General features: G+C 46.0%; 1 protein-coding gene across 1 annotated transcript; it reads right to left on the minus strand.

The window, feature by feature from the left end:
• Nucleotides 1-2,137: 2,137 nt before the first annotated feature.
• Nucleotides 2,138-12,008, minus strand: si:ch211-117k10.3 (Krueppel-like factor 15). The gene is made up of 3 exons (XM_004069198.5): nucleotides 11,832-12,008; nucleotides 8,225-9,313; nucleotides 2,138-3,398 (listed from the first exon to the last, which is right to left on the minus strand). The coding sequence occupies exons 2-3, from the start codon at nucleotides 9,268-9,270 to the stop codon at nucleotides 3,230-3,232; spliced, it is 1,215 nt and encodes a 404-aa protein (XP_004069246.1). The 5' UTR covers nucleotides 9,271-9,313; nucleotides 11,832-12,008; the 3' UTR covers nucleotides 2,138-3,229.
• Nucleotides 12,009-14,004: the final 1,996 nt, after the last annotated feature.

Consider the following 14,004-nt stretch of genomic DNA (forward strand, 5'->3'; position numbering starts at 1 on the left):
TCATCAACTTTGCTCTAACCATCATAAATCTGCAGTTTTCTAGCGGCGCCACAGTTCCTCCTTAAAAGCCAGTACAGTGCTTTGTCCTTTAGTAACCTCTGGCTGTCATGTTTCCGCCCACAGCCTCAATTCCTCTCTTGAGGGAGGGGCCAGCCCCCCTTTCTCCTTTTCCCCTCACTTTGCCTGCAGTGTTATGTAGGACAGCACAACACACTCTGGTTGCAAATGTGAAAGAGCAGGAATACAAAGGCGGCTCTTGCGTTTGTCTTTGAAGCCGCCCCCGGTTTCCTCCCAAACTCCAAACGGATCCCTGATCTGATCTGAGATTCTGCTCCACGCTGCAGCAGACAAACAGCACTGAGACCTGCCTGCAGCTTCTGTCCTGTTGTGTTTGTTTGTTTGTTGGGAGCTTTTTATCCTGCTGCGTAGTGCGTACTGCAGGAAATTCACGGCGCTGCTGCAAAGCAGGTGTTTGGAGGAATTGCTAAAGTCTGCAAAGCAGACCAATGCATGGAGATGATTAACCTTCACGCCCCACCACCTAAAAAAAAAAAGACATGTGGGCCAAAACTGCTGAATTTAAGCCAAAAACAACAGAAAAGTGTTTTTGATTAATGTCTGCTAAAGCTTTTTAACCTTTATTTTAACAATTGAGTTTAAAAAATAAAAGCTGAAGTCATAAATAAACCGAAAGTTTCAATCATAACTTTTCAATTATAATTTAAAGAGTTTTGCTTTAATGATTTGACTTTTTATAATGATTTTGTTTTACTTATAAAGCTAATTTCCATTGTTCAAAACATGATTAAATAAAGATTTTTCAAATAAAAACCTGACTGGAATGTTTTTTAAGGCCCCCTCCAATGAAAACTGTGTTTTTAAAATGTTCTTGTGGTGTTTTCCGGATGACATATATGAAGCTTCAAATTGCATTTCTGAGTATTTCCTGATTTAAATCGTGAATCAGGAGCAAAGGAAAAAAGGCCGTTTGTGCCATAGTAAATAGTTTGGGCGGGGCACACGCTTCCTGCTCCGCCCCATTCCAATGCATCCACTTGCAGACGACTAGATCTGTGCACGTCTTTGCTTTGCTCCTTCTTTTTGTTGCACTGGTTAATGTTACTTTGGGGGTGTGAGGGCCTGTCAGCTGGGAAGAGAGTGTAAATAAAGAGCTCTCAGCAACCAAAGGGGGAGGGGTTACTAACAGTCTTCCCTACAACTCAAAAGTTCTAGTGATTTAGAGCTGCCCTGTAGCCCCTATGTCCTAGAAAGTGACTTTTTTTTTAACTTTCAGCTTAAAACGGCTTCATCATAATTAAAAGACCACGTGGAATGCTTACAAAAAAGATCAAAGGATGATTGGAGTGGGTCTTTAAAAGGTATCAGGCTCTTAGGTTTTAACCCTTGTGCTGTCCTAGGCACTTTAACATTGGGAGTTGGGTCATCTAGACCCACTAGACAGTGCTCTGAACCTTTTTTCTTCAATAATTTGTGATCTTCACTGGTGTCCATGGATTACATGAAATCTTTCCACCTTTATCCACCTTTGTCATGGTAGGGAGAACACGTCGATGTAAGGGTGGGGTCATCTAAGATAGCACAAGGGTTACATAAGTATTCTTCAAACAAGAGAGAGAATGATTCAACTACCGCCTTTTTTTTGTTCATTTTATTTTTGCAGATAGGAAAATAGCATTTCTTGTATTAAAAAAACAAATAATAATAACCCCCCAAAAAGTGTTTTCTCTTTTTAGCACAGACAGGCAGGTTTGTCTGTTGGATGTACGTTGGACATACACGGGCAGACAGAGGGAGCAGTGGGCGATGACGGGGGCGTTCAGGTCTGGATGTAGGTCAGTGGAAGCAGCCTGGGGAGGCTCAGACACAAAGACAGCACCAGTCCAGACGGATCAACACGTCTGCCCGTCTGTCTGCTTCCACCTTACAGAGCGAGCTTGTTTCTTTTTTTAACTCGTAGTAACCTGGAGCGTCCCGCTGCGGGACCGACACGCCATGAGGAGTGAGCGCTCCGCGAGAAGTGCTCCACGTTCAAGCTTATTCTAAAGCACCAGTGTTGCTCCAGCTGAGAACGTCCAGTGCAGGCTGTGACCTGTGCAGCCAAGCACCGAAATATCACTTTTTCGTGGGTAAAGCCGTCCACGTGACGCTTTTCTTCCTTTGTTGCAATCCCATGATTCCTCTAGACACAAGTGCACTTGGGATCAGCATACGTAGCTTATGATTTGGGGTCGAATCTGTCAGACATTCCACGAATCGATCACAATCACGGAACAAACCTTATCCGGAGACACCAACGGATAGCTTAATGCACTGATTAAAAACTGTCAGTTAAAAAAAAAAAACATTGCTAAATAAAGGCAACAAGCTGTACACACACTGTCCTGGTTTCAGTACAGGTCGTTCTGAAAGAGTTAATGATTGACGAAGTGTTAGCTGCCTTCACAGCTCGCTACACTACTAGCTTTTCTTGCTGCTATGACTGAAAGAAGACCTTTCTGTTCTGTTTTTCAGTAAGTGCTACTGTAAATAAGTAAAGAATGTTTTTCACATCGTTTTTGCACTGTTGGGTTTTCACGATTTCTTTACTTCCTCGGGGGGAGACTTTTCATTCACAGGCTTTTCTGGATTGGCGCCGCCTACCTGTTAGGAGCGGATATTTGACGGGCGCGTTCAGATTGATGAAAGCCCAACAGCAGCAGGTTTGAGACGAGATTTTGTGGCGAGGACGAAGGCATCGACGAGGAGATTTTTGCGGGGAATGAAGAAAAGGCATACGGGTCCGATTAAGGAAGGTTTTTTTTGTGTGATTATTGTAAAAACAAGGCCTAAGTTTTACGCATCAGCGTTTGCCAAATCCTCTTTTCCTTTCCTGCAGGGGAGGCTGCTGATACGCTTCATGGATGGACGCTGCAGAGTTTAGATATTTCACGTAGAAACCCTGATCTGTGAGGAAGAGCAACGACGAAGAGAAGTTCCTTGCAGTTTACTGAGGACCGGAAGTCCGGTTCCGGCGCAGCTTTAGCTCAATCTCCATGGAAGAGAACGGAAGGAAACTGCGGACACCGAAACATCATCCGGCTCGGATTCTTCCGAAGGTTTTGCTTGTTAAGCACCAAAACTCCTGAGACTCAAGCCTCAGCGTCCTGAGTCAGAGCCGACGGGGCGGGTCCAGGCTCGGTCTGGGCACGGTTCGGGTCGGCTCCAAGCGTCACACGGTGGCTCGGATAATCCTGCTGGACCTGGAGCTGCGGTGGACCTTCGTATGTTTGGATAGATGGTCGCTGCGGGCGAACTTCTTCTCGCACAGAGAACACTCGTATGGCTTGATGCCCGAATGAGACCGGCGATGGCGGGACAGCTCATCGGATCGGGAGAACCTGGAACACAAGAGCGAGAAGTCAGGACCAGAAACAGGCGGGGAACACACAATGTTCCCAGAAATATTAGCAATGACAGGTTGAACAGAATCAAACTCATCAGGTGTTTATGACAATCACTCATACTTTTCTTTGCAGAACGATTTTATTCTGAATTTCTTTTGAAAAGTCCAATTCAGACAAAAATGCTCTAGAACCGTTACTTGACCAGGAGAATCTGCTGCCGTTTGGGTCATTTTTTTGTGGTTCTTCAGTATTTTTTACAGAGTTTGTGGAGTCAGATTTCTCCAGGTCCCAAAGCAGCAGAGCAGTCCCACACTATCACACTACCACCACCGTGTTTCATTGTTGCGCCAGTGAACTTTCTCTGGGGGGGGGGGAAGCTGTGTTTGATTCCCAAAATAACAGAGAGCAAGCATTTTAAGAAGTTGCATATCTAAGCAGGTTATCTGCAGGCTTTTTGGGTTGTCCGGGCCCGTGGAGGGTTCTCAGTGCCATCTGCAACACACGTCCAAGTGGCCAGTTTCAATGAAAAGCCAATGTGAATGCGCATTTCAGACTTCAGTGTTCCAAACTCTTGCGCTCACACATAACTACACATTTCTACAACCATTTTTGGGCTCTACGTACAAAATGCGTCGACATTGAATGCGCATTACAAGTTAAACCAGGTCGAACTTGGACCAATCGGGGACTCGGATTTGAGGCGTGCACAGCGGCTCATACTGACCCTGTGATCAGGGTGTGCAGGTGATACGTGGGTCCATGTAGGACTCAAAGACACACTCTGTCTAATTTCCTTGTTTCTAACAACCAAGCTGTGCGCACATTTCACTAGAACGGCACTGATAGGCAGCTGCGCGCCCCGTTTGACCATTTTCTGCCCGTGTAAAGGCGGTTGTGTCGAAGGCTTAAGGAAGTTGGAAGTGATGAAGAACCAAAGGGCAAGGCCTCCACAGAGGAATAAGTGTTGGTTTTCGTGGTTTTTACATAAAGTCAATAAGTCAGGTGTTAATGTTGGAGCCGCCCGCTTCTTCGAGGGCGTTAATGAAGAAGGTTTCATCACCAGGCTGCATCACTGACAGAAGAGTCTCCAGCTCCCCCTTTTTCTTATCGATTCCCGCAGCAGATGAGAACAAAGCGGCGGCGGGCACGGCGCCAAAGCCCCAACCCGTCCGGCTGAGCAATGGTGTCGTCTTTCAAAAAGCCTCCGAACCTTCAGGCAACATCTCTACTCCTCAGAAGCCGTTTTAATGAAACATGGAGAAGATTACTGCTAAAGATCCATCAGCGGTTAAAAAGCTCACATCAGCACATCGTTCTGCGGGCGTCCACAGGATCCTGCCTCTTTTTGAATGAAGCTGGACTTTTTCTTGTTCAAACAAAGTTATGTTTGCGAAGATCGTGGACTAGCAGCACACCTGAGGATGCATTGATCTTCTCGCTCGTGAAAGTTTGGATGGTTTGTTCGTTTTGACTTTTGCTCAGAGCTTGTGAGTGTGGTTCCTCCTGCAGCTCTCGGTTCCTCTCTGCTACAAGAACTAGTTTGAGGGATCTGGATGAGGTCACTTCACAAAAAGCAGACTGCAAACCCGATGTCATCACAACAAAGTCGGCTTAGCAGGTGACCACTAAGGGGCAGGTCGGGCCCCATTCACTGAAATGTAAACAAAAATATCTAAAATCTAAAAATATGATACATTTGTAATTATATTCTAAAACTATGACCAAAATCAGCAGAGGAGGCGTCAAATATTGAGGTTATGGATGGATCCTGAGCTCCAGAACAACAACCGATGTCTTGTTTACGTCTCATTTTTACCCGTTTGTTCCCAAGACGCAAAGTTTGGTGACGGCAACCCAGCAATAACCTTAGAGCCTGGTTGTGTTTACTACAAATGCCACTCGTGCAAAAGTGATGTCCAGTTTTAATGTAAAGCCAACGTTCAGAAGTGATGAGAAGTCTGGCGTGTTTTGAGCGTCAGGCACAAAGTGATTTTCTAGCAACAACGCAATGTTTCCAGAGTTCAAATATCTGACCTTTGGCAAAGCTTTGCGTTGCATCAACCAATCAGGAACTTAGCTTTGGCCCGTGACATGTTGGTTACGTAAACAGTGGGTGGAGTCCAAAACCAGCATGGAGGAGAAGCGGATTGTTCTCTTCCTGAACTTCATGATATTTTTCTTTTTTGCATTGAAACAATAATTTTTAAAAAATCTTTTCATTTTTTTCCCCTCCTATATCGGACCAGGAAGTTGTCAAACTGTGTCACAGAGAGACCGAAGTACTGCTGAAAGCGGCTGTCATTCAGAACCTCACCAAGAAGCTCGGAATAATGTCATGAACCCGGACTTGGAGACAGGATTATCAATGCTTTATCATTAATAAATAAACCTGATTTCTCAACATCATCCGTGTCTTCCATGTAAACTTTTAACCATAGCTCCTCCCACACAGTGCGGAAGTGGCAGGTTTATGAACACTTTCTCACAAGCGCTGAGCAGGGAATTCGACGCTACACCTAAACAGTCGATGTGAATTTGCAACATCACAACATCACGCTTAGTGTGAACGCAGCATGGCTCAACAGAAACAATCCTGCACTTTGGTACATCCTGTAACCATAAACATTCTCAACAGACCACGGGCCTCATTTATAAACGTTGCGTACGCACAAAAGAAGGCGTACGCCACTCTCTACGCAATAGATGAGATTTATAAAAAGCAAACTTGACGGGAAAATGTGCGGTCCTTCACGCAAGCTCTGACCCAGGCGTACGCACAAAAACGGGTGAAATGAGAAACGGCGACGCCGTCGGCAGATGGAAGAAACACGTAAAAGTGAAAATGACAATACTGCCTCTCATAAATAACATGAAGACTTCATAAAGAAAGTCTTACAATTAACAGCCTACACGAACACCCGTTTGATCGATCAGCAGTGAAACAAACAAAAAAATCAAACGAAAATTATAACAGAAATTCAAATGAACACTTATTTGCAAAAAGAAAAGTGAAATATGTTTTGCAATATTGGCATGTTGTGCAATTCATCCTCATAAATAAAGTTAACAGAACGAAATAATGTACAAAACTGATATTCTCGTTAATGTGTCCGTCTGGCGGAGCAGATATACGTGCAATCAGACAGACAGATGGATAGATAGAGAGAGATGCATTAATTGTCCACTGGGGAAAGTTGTTTACATAGTAAAACATTTCTTCATAGGCTACAGAATTATGATATTCATGCATATGCCTTTAGTTTGTTTTATTTTTGATAAAACAATGTATGGCGTATGTCTCATCCATTCAGAAAGCAACAAGAAATTACATTTGCGCTGAACAATTTCCCATTTCCACGTCGATTATTACCGACATCTGTAGCTTGTCAGATGTAAATAAATGGATGGAAATAAAATGTCCCATCACAATGCGTAATGACGCACAATGGCTGATCTTGCGCTCTTAGAAGATGTGGCAAATGGAAGAATTCGGAGTGAACGCATCTTTAGACAGCAAGAAGACTTGCTGGAAAACGGGGACGAGTGGCTTATGAGCCGGTTCCGGCTTCCTCGAGCCGTCCTGTTGGACATATGCGGGCTTTTGGGGGGGTGTCACCCGGTGCATCTGGCGCGTCGGTGCTCCCCCTGCGCCTCAGTCACCACTCCACTTAAGGGATTCCCCAATTCTTGCCGCTAGTCTCTCATTAAGAGGGGTCAGCTCCGGTGCCCCCCCCCCATCCCCCCCATGGCAGACACACTCTGGCGATGCAGCGCCAGACATTTTTTTGCCTCGACTTTGATGTCCGACCATTTCTTTTTTATCCCGGCCACGGTCCGAGGTTGTGAGGCTACAGCATTACGGCGTCTGCCACCGTTTGCCGCTCACGTGCCTTTTTGGCATTAGTAATGCCCACACTGTGCCCTCCAAACAACACTTTTCTCCTCTTTTCCACCTCGCCAACGATAACTTCTACTTCACATAAAGTGAAGTTACGTTTTTTTCATTTCCTCTCGGTGTGTGTGCCATGGTTTTGCAAGACATGAATATTAATTTGTGTCATAAAGCCGCAAAAGCTGCGTTGCATTTAGAATTGGTTGTGATTTATTAAGGGAAAGATGCGTAGGATGTGCGTGCGCACGGTTTTATAAATCCGAATATTTCTGTGCGTACGCACGTCCTATGTTTCATCCGTACGCCACTTCTGACGCAAATCCTACGCAAAGTTTTATAAATGAGGCCCCACAGCTCTACGGTCGACACCATGAAATGATTGGCTCAGATTTTATACGAATAGAAAAAAACTCAGACTTAATTGATGTAATTAGTTCTTTGTCACGTTGACTGTATGTGAAAAACTGGACTGAGCGACCATGACGTCACCCATAGAAAATGGTTTACGCACGACTCCAACCAAATGAAGTAATTTCAGTCATCATCAGTAAGCAGTGATTGGTCCAAGTCAACATTTCCATGGCAGCCGCTTTCACCAATTAGGAGTGAGCTTCTTGGAAGACCACACCCCTTCCACTTAAGAGCAGACTGCACAAAATCTCTCAATCAAACGTTCAACGTTCAACCACATACTTTTATTGAAGCATCTGATTGATCAGTTTATAACTTGAATAACTCGTGATAAAGAATTTTTTTTTATCAAGAACATGTTAAACAATGTATCAGAGCAAGAACGGATTTCTGACTAACAGAATAGCTGTTTATTTCTCTTTAGAAGTCTAGGTAGTTTTGGCTTCTTCCGGGTACTTCCTGTTTGGAATGCCTGGGGGGGGGGGTCCTAATGAGAGTAAGAGGCGGAGCCACGTACCTCCAGCCGCACTCTGGCCAGCTGCAGGTGTAGGGCTTCTCCCCCGTGTGGCGGCGGAAGTGCGCCTTCAGGTGGCTGCTTTTGGTGTACATCTTCCCACAGCCTGGGTGGGAGCACTTGTGGACCCTCTCTGTGGGCAGCACCTTGTTCACCCGGGGAGCCACAGCCTTCAGCAGACTCTGACCCTCCACTCCCGTCACGGCTGTGATCTCTACAGTCCTGGTGCTGATGGGCAGGGGGGCGATCTTCACGTACTTCTGGTCGCCGGATTTGTTGTCGCCGTTGCTGATTGACAGCAAGGTGGCGGTTTGGGTGGAGGACACCTGCGGGGCCAGCAGGGTGAGATTTTGTGCCGCTGCACCCTGAAGCCCCATCACCAGGTGGGTGAGCCAGATCCCGTTTTGGGCCCCCTGAGGGGATCCTGACGGAGCCTGTGGGGGGGCCACGGGTATTGGCTGAAGCTGCAGAACCAACGGGGACCCCAGCAGCATGGGCGGGGTCAAAGCGGGCGGAGAAGGGTACGGGTGGGCAGGTGGGGAGGGCTGAGCTCGGCCAGGACTGTTCTCCTGTTTGATTCCTGGCCCCCCCTCGCTCTCTTTGGAAGCAGCTGGGGGTCCAGAGGAAGACAGGGAGCCTTCGAAGCTGCACGACTCCGGGGAGGCTTCAGCTTTCAGGGCCAGCAGCTCTTCCTCCTCCTTCACAGGCTCCATCTTTTCCCGTAAGAACTCCTCAATCTCCTCCAGGGTGGGTGAAAACGGGGACGAGGGGGGGAAGGCAAACTCCGGCAACTTGGGGTCCGGATAGTTTCTGTCCTCCGCCGCGCTTAGAAAGAGATCCTCATCCTCGTCTTCCTCCTCATCGTCTTCCTCCTCGCCGAGACTGGAGCTTAGCGTGGCCCCCTCCTCCGGCGCCTCTAGGAGGCTGCAGGAGGGCAAGCCGCCACCTTTGCTGTGGGCTCCGTCTCCCGGGCAGAGGGAGAAGAGGGCGCCGCCGTCCCTAAACAGCTCCGTCTCCACGCTGAGCGTTCGGCTGCTGAGAGACACCATTGATCCGCCGTTGGGGAGGGAAAGTGTCCACAAATAGAGAATCCTGCAGAGACAGAGACAAGAGTCAAACTATAGATTTGATATTTCATTAGATTTGCAGAGCCTACAGTTTCTGCTACACCACGAAAAAATAAATCTGGACCAAAACTAAGACATCTAAGACAATTAAAAATCATGCAAAATCAACTTTTTTAAGATATTATATTGTTCATTCCTCACTATAAACAACCCCAAAGCAGTAGTTTGAGCTATTCTCACATTTCTGAGTATTCCTTTAAAAACCTGTGCTCTGAGCACCAGCCCCTCCTAATCCATGAAAAAAGTGAGGAACAGCCCCTTCCAGAAAATGTCTGCACTGCCAGCACCGCCCCCAGGCTAAATCATACACTCACTTTGTCCATGGAGCTAACAGTGATTAGCAAAACGCTTTTGTTTTATAAGAACAATATGCACATCCATCTTTGCAAAAGTTCAGATTGTTTGTTTTCGTGTACAAGACACAGACACGCTGCCGAGGTTGACGTCATGACTTTCATGGAGTGAAAGTCGTCGCCTAAAAGAGCGAGTCGTCTTACTTTCAGAAATTTGGCTGGGAAAGTAACTTACACTTTTTTAAGAGTTTAAATCCTGCTGGGCTTATTTTTCCATTTCGTGGTGGGTAAAATAACGAGTCACTATGGAAACATTCAAAAGTTTTCTTGGCTAGTTAGCAAGTCTTAGAACGTGTAACCTGCTGGTTCCGAACACAATTCATTCTTGTAACCTTAAAGGTTCTGCCCCAATCCTCTTTTGTTCCATTTTAAAAGCAGTTCCAGTGGTCTTCTACTTATGATTATGCAGATTTTTGACCAAAACGTGTCATTTCACAGCTTCTGTAGAGTGACAGTAGTTGTGGCCAGGGGTGTGACAATAAGCGCATCACCGCATGTTGTTTTGTTTTTTAAAGTTTTTATTATTTTAAGTTCTGCATCTGGTGTGTGATTGGAACTATAATAAACACATTCAACACATTCATCTTTGCTGATAATTTACTTTTTCTGCTAGTCCTGTGTTCAGACTTCAAGGGTTTCTGGGGGAAACCTTTTATTGCTGTTCTCCTTCACTCCCTGCGTGCCGCTCTCACTCCCTCTACTCACACACACACGCCCGTGGTTTCAGCAGCACATACACATCCTCATTCTACAACAGAGGTTTCCGTCTCTCGCGAGGAAATACGACATTAATTTCCATTGTATTCATTTCCTTGAGTGCGCGACACGGCCGCCCGCCAGAGGATTTCGTGTTGGGGGGGGGGGGGGTGTTATTACTGTTCTCCTTCAATCTGTAACACCAAACACAAACGTGCACTGTTAGATTTCGATGAATGTCACTACATGTTTTGTTTGGGGACTATTTTGTGCAGAGCAAAGTTACGTGTCCGTATAAACAAAGGCGGAGCCTCCTGCCCCGCGTTCTTCATGGGTGTCAGGCTTCATGTCAGGTTACTGTTATTTGTTAATAAAGATTACTGCGTTGTAATTGTATTCAGTTGCGACGCGACCGCCACCGTTTGGCGGGAGGAGGGGGGGGCTGCAGTTAACCGCGACACCGCGCCCCCTGCTGGTTCAAGCGCAGGGGGCGTGAACCAGCTCCAATTGTGGCCGTTCCCCTTCACTGACAGCTCTCTGTTTACAACAAAAGCAACAAAAATGGTGTGCAAGATTGGAGCTATCCAGCTGTACAGTTTTGGCAAACATGGATCTATTTTTCTACACGTGGATTCATCGGAATGGAGCAGAGCCTGTGACCTGCAATGTCTATTTTCTGTCACAAATATGTTTTTTTCTCGAAATTGCAGTTTTTCGTCTGCTTCTGAATTACAACAATTTAAAGAAAAACTCAGAGAGTCAATTTTGAACTTGGTTTTCTTCATATACGTCCTCCATCATCAGAAAAGTACCACAAGAACATGGTTAAAAAAATAGAAAAAATAAAAACAAGAATTTTCATTGGAGTGGGTCTTATACTCGATATGTATTGAAATCGATAGTTTTGTAACGTAAATCTGGACTTAAGATGCCCTTTGTACTGATAGTAAAGATAGGTTAAGATAACAAAAATTAATATTCCTTTCCCTGAAAACATATTTGAAGTGTATGTTTTTACGGTAAACGTGCGTTGTTTAAAACAAAAATAACGCGTTTAGGAGCCGCATCCTTAAGTTCAGAGTCCGAAAACAGACAGCTAACCGCGGGGATAATCCCCGGTGGGTTATGTAAGGGATGCTGCTTGTTGCTGCTGTCACCGCCGCGCACATGTTGCAGCAGGGCCTCGGACTCTGCAGACGCTGAGTAAACACGAGTCACGACGGCCGAGCTCGAGCCCGAGCCCAAACCCAAACAACCGAGCGGAGGCACGAGGAACCGCGAAATAACCACTAAAAGAAGCCAACGAGCACCCCCCGCGTCTGCGCAGAACCCCGCGAGCCCTAAGTTCGCCTGGGTGCTGAAGGGGAGGGGGGGGGGGGTGAAAAAAATTGGGACTGTTTTTCCGGACAAACCGGAGCGTTTGGCTCGACCTACCAGCCGTTTTCAGGCGGCGACTCGACGGAAGAATCCGGCGCGTCAAAGGCTCACAGTCTTCGGGGGGTTTTCGCAAGCTGCCGTCGTGTTATTGTCGCCGCGCGCTCACATCCCGTCCTTGCCACGGGACCATGTTGGCATTCCTGCTCCCCTCGCATCACGTGACCACGTCGCTGCACAACTCGGGAGGCACGGGTCCTGCTCCGTGCTCATGATTGGTCGAGCTCCGTGGAGGCTCGCCCTAAAAGCGACGCGCTGATTGGCTGTCACTGGCTGCCATGTGTTAACTGAAACATCAAGGAGGAATAGAAGAAATATGAAAATGAAACACAGAACGACTGTTTTTTTTAAGTTTGTGAGAACAAGGCGTTTGATGTGAGGTGTTCACGGACCAACGGTTTTCCTCTGTTCTTTATCCACCACTACAATGTCTGGTCCACAAAAACATCCCAGACATCAAGTGGTGACACTGCCCCTGCCCACCGGAGGATCAAGCTCCTTCAGGATGCGGTGGCCAGGCGGTCTGTTGGCCTCCGGGACCAGCCACCATTGGTCCAACCCGGAACTGTGCCCCCAGCCCCAGGAGCAAAAGCAAAGGACCAGGAGGGAGTGACTGCTCCGGCTGAGGCTCGTTCCTCTCAGCCCCAACCACTATTCCCCCCAACCACCCTGATCGTTGGTGACTCTATAATCAGGAATATAAGGTACATCAATGCCATTACCAGATGCTTCCCTGGGGCCAAGGTGAAGGATCTTCTTCAAGAGCTTCCTGAGGTTCTGCTTTCCCTCCCAACCAGTGTCATTCGGATTATAGTTCACATTGGAACCAATGACACAACACTTCAACAATCCGAAATCACAAAAAGGGAATTTAGGGAACTTTTTACTCTTTTATCCAATACTGGGAAATATGTTTTTATTTCCGGACCTATTCCCACACTTACTAGAGGATCTACACGTTTTAGCAGGATCCTCTCCCTCCACTCCTGGCTGCTGTCCACCTCCCATACGCACAGGTTTGGTTTTATTGACAATTTTAACCTTTTCTGGAATCGCCCCTCTTTTTACAGACCAGATGGACTTCACCCTAGTCTACTTGGTAGCAGTATTTTAACAGCTAACATTCAACATACTGTTCATTGTTTTAAAGAGGATTGACTGCCAGCTTCCTTAACTTCTCCAGAACCTGAACCCGGATCACACCAAATCTCTGTTCTTCCCCTAGGCCCCCTTCATGGGTTATTATCCAAACCCCCAATAACACCTGCCACGCTTCCCATACAAACTATAATAACAAACCGATCTACAACTCAATTAAAAACTTCTAACAGGAATTATAAAAACCTAAAAGCAATCCATATCCAAAATTTGAATACCCTTCATGAACCTGAAAACAATAATATGCTTCAATTGAATCTGGCACTTTTAAATGTACGCTCACTATCAAACAAATCATTTCTTATCCACGACTTAATTTTAGATCATAACCTAAATGGCCTGTTTTTAACAGAGACTTGGAATTGTGGTTCTACTGGTTCACTGTCTGAAGCGACTCCACCCCTTTTTTACTTCACAAGCAAAGACAGAAAACAGGGTAGGGGTGGGGGAACTGCTGCTATCCTGTCTGCTTTTATCAGTTTTACAGACAAATTGTTTCATGAATATACATCTTTTGAATACCAGGCCATTGTTTTTAATAACCCCACTGTGTTGTTTTTGATAGTGTATAGACCCCCAAAGTGTAACTCATCTTTTAATTCTGACTTTGCAGAGCTGCTTTCAATTATACACTTAGATTTTAGTAGAATAATTATTTTGGGTGATTTTAACCTGCATGTGGACAACCCATCGGACCCATATGTCCAAGAGTTTTTAAACACTTTAGCAACAATGGATTTTACTCAGCATGTCAGTGTTCCCACCCACAACAGGGGTCACACACTGGATCTTTTAATCACTCGTGGCCTGATGGCCAATGTGACCTCTGTTGTGGATGTTGGTATTTCAGACCACTCGTGTGTGTTTTTTACTATCAAAGGCTCTGTCACCCAAAGACTTCCAAAGAGAACTGTTAGAACGCGTTGTCTACACCCTGAAGTGGCTGCAAACTTCACCTCACATCTGGAACACAGCCAACCAAACACTCTAAGTTTGTCTGTTGATATATCTGTCC

The sequence above is a fragment of the Oryzias latipes genome, chromosome 5 (genome assembly GCF_053564925.1).
Source record: "Oryzias latipes strain Hd-rR chromosome 5, Olatipes_Hd-rR_3.1".
Classification (NCBI taxonomy): Eukaryota; Metazoa; Chordata; class Actinopteri; order Beloniformes; family Adrianichthyidae; genus Oryzias; species Oryzias latipes.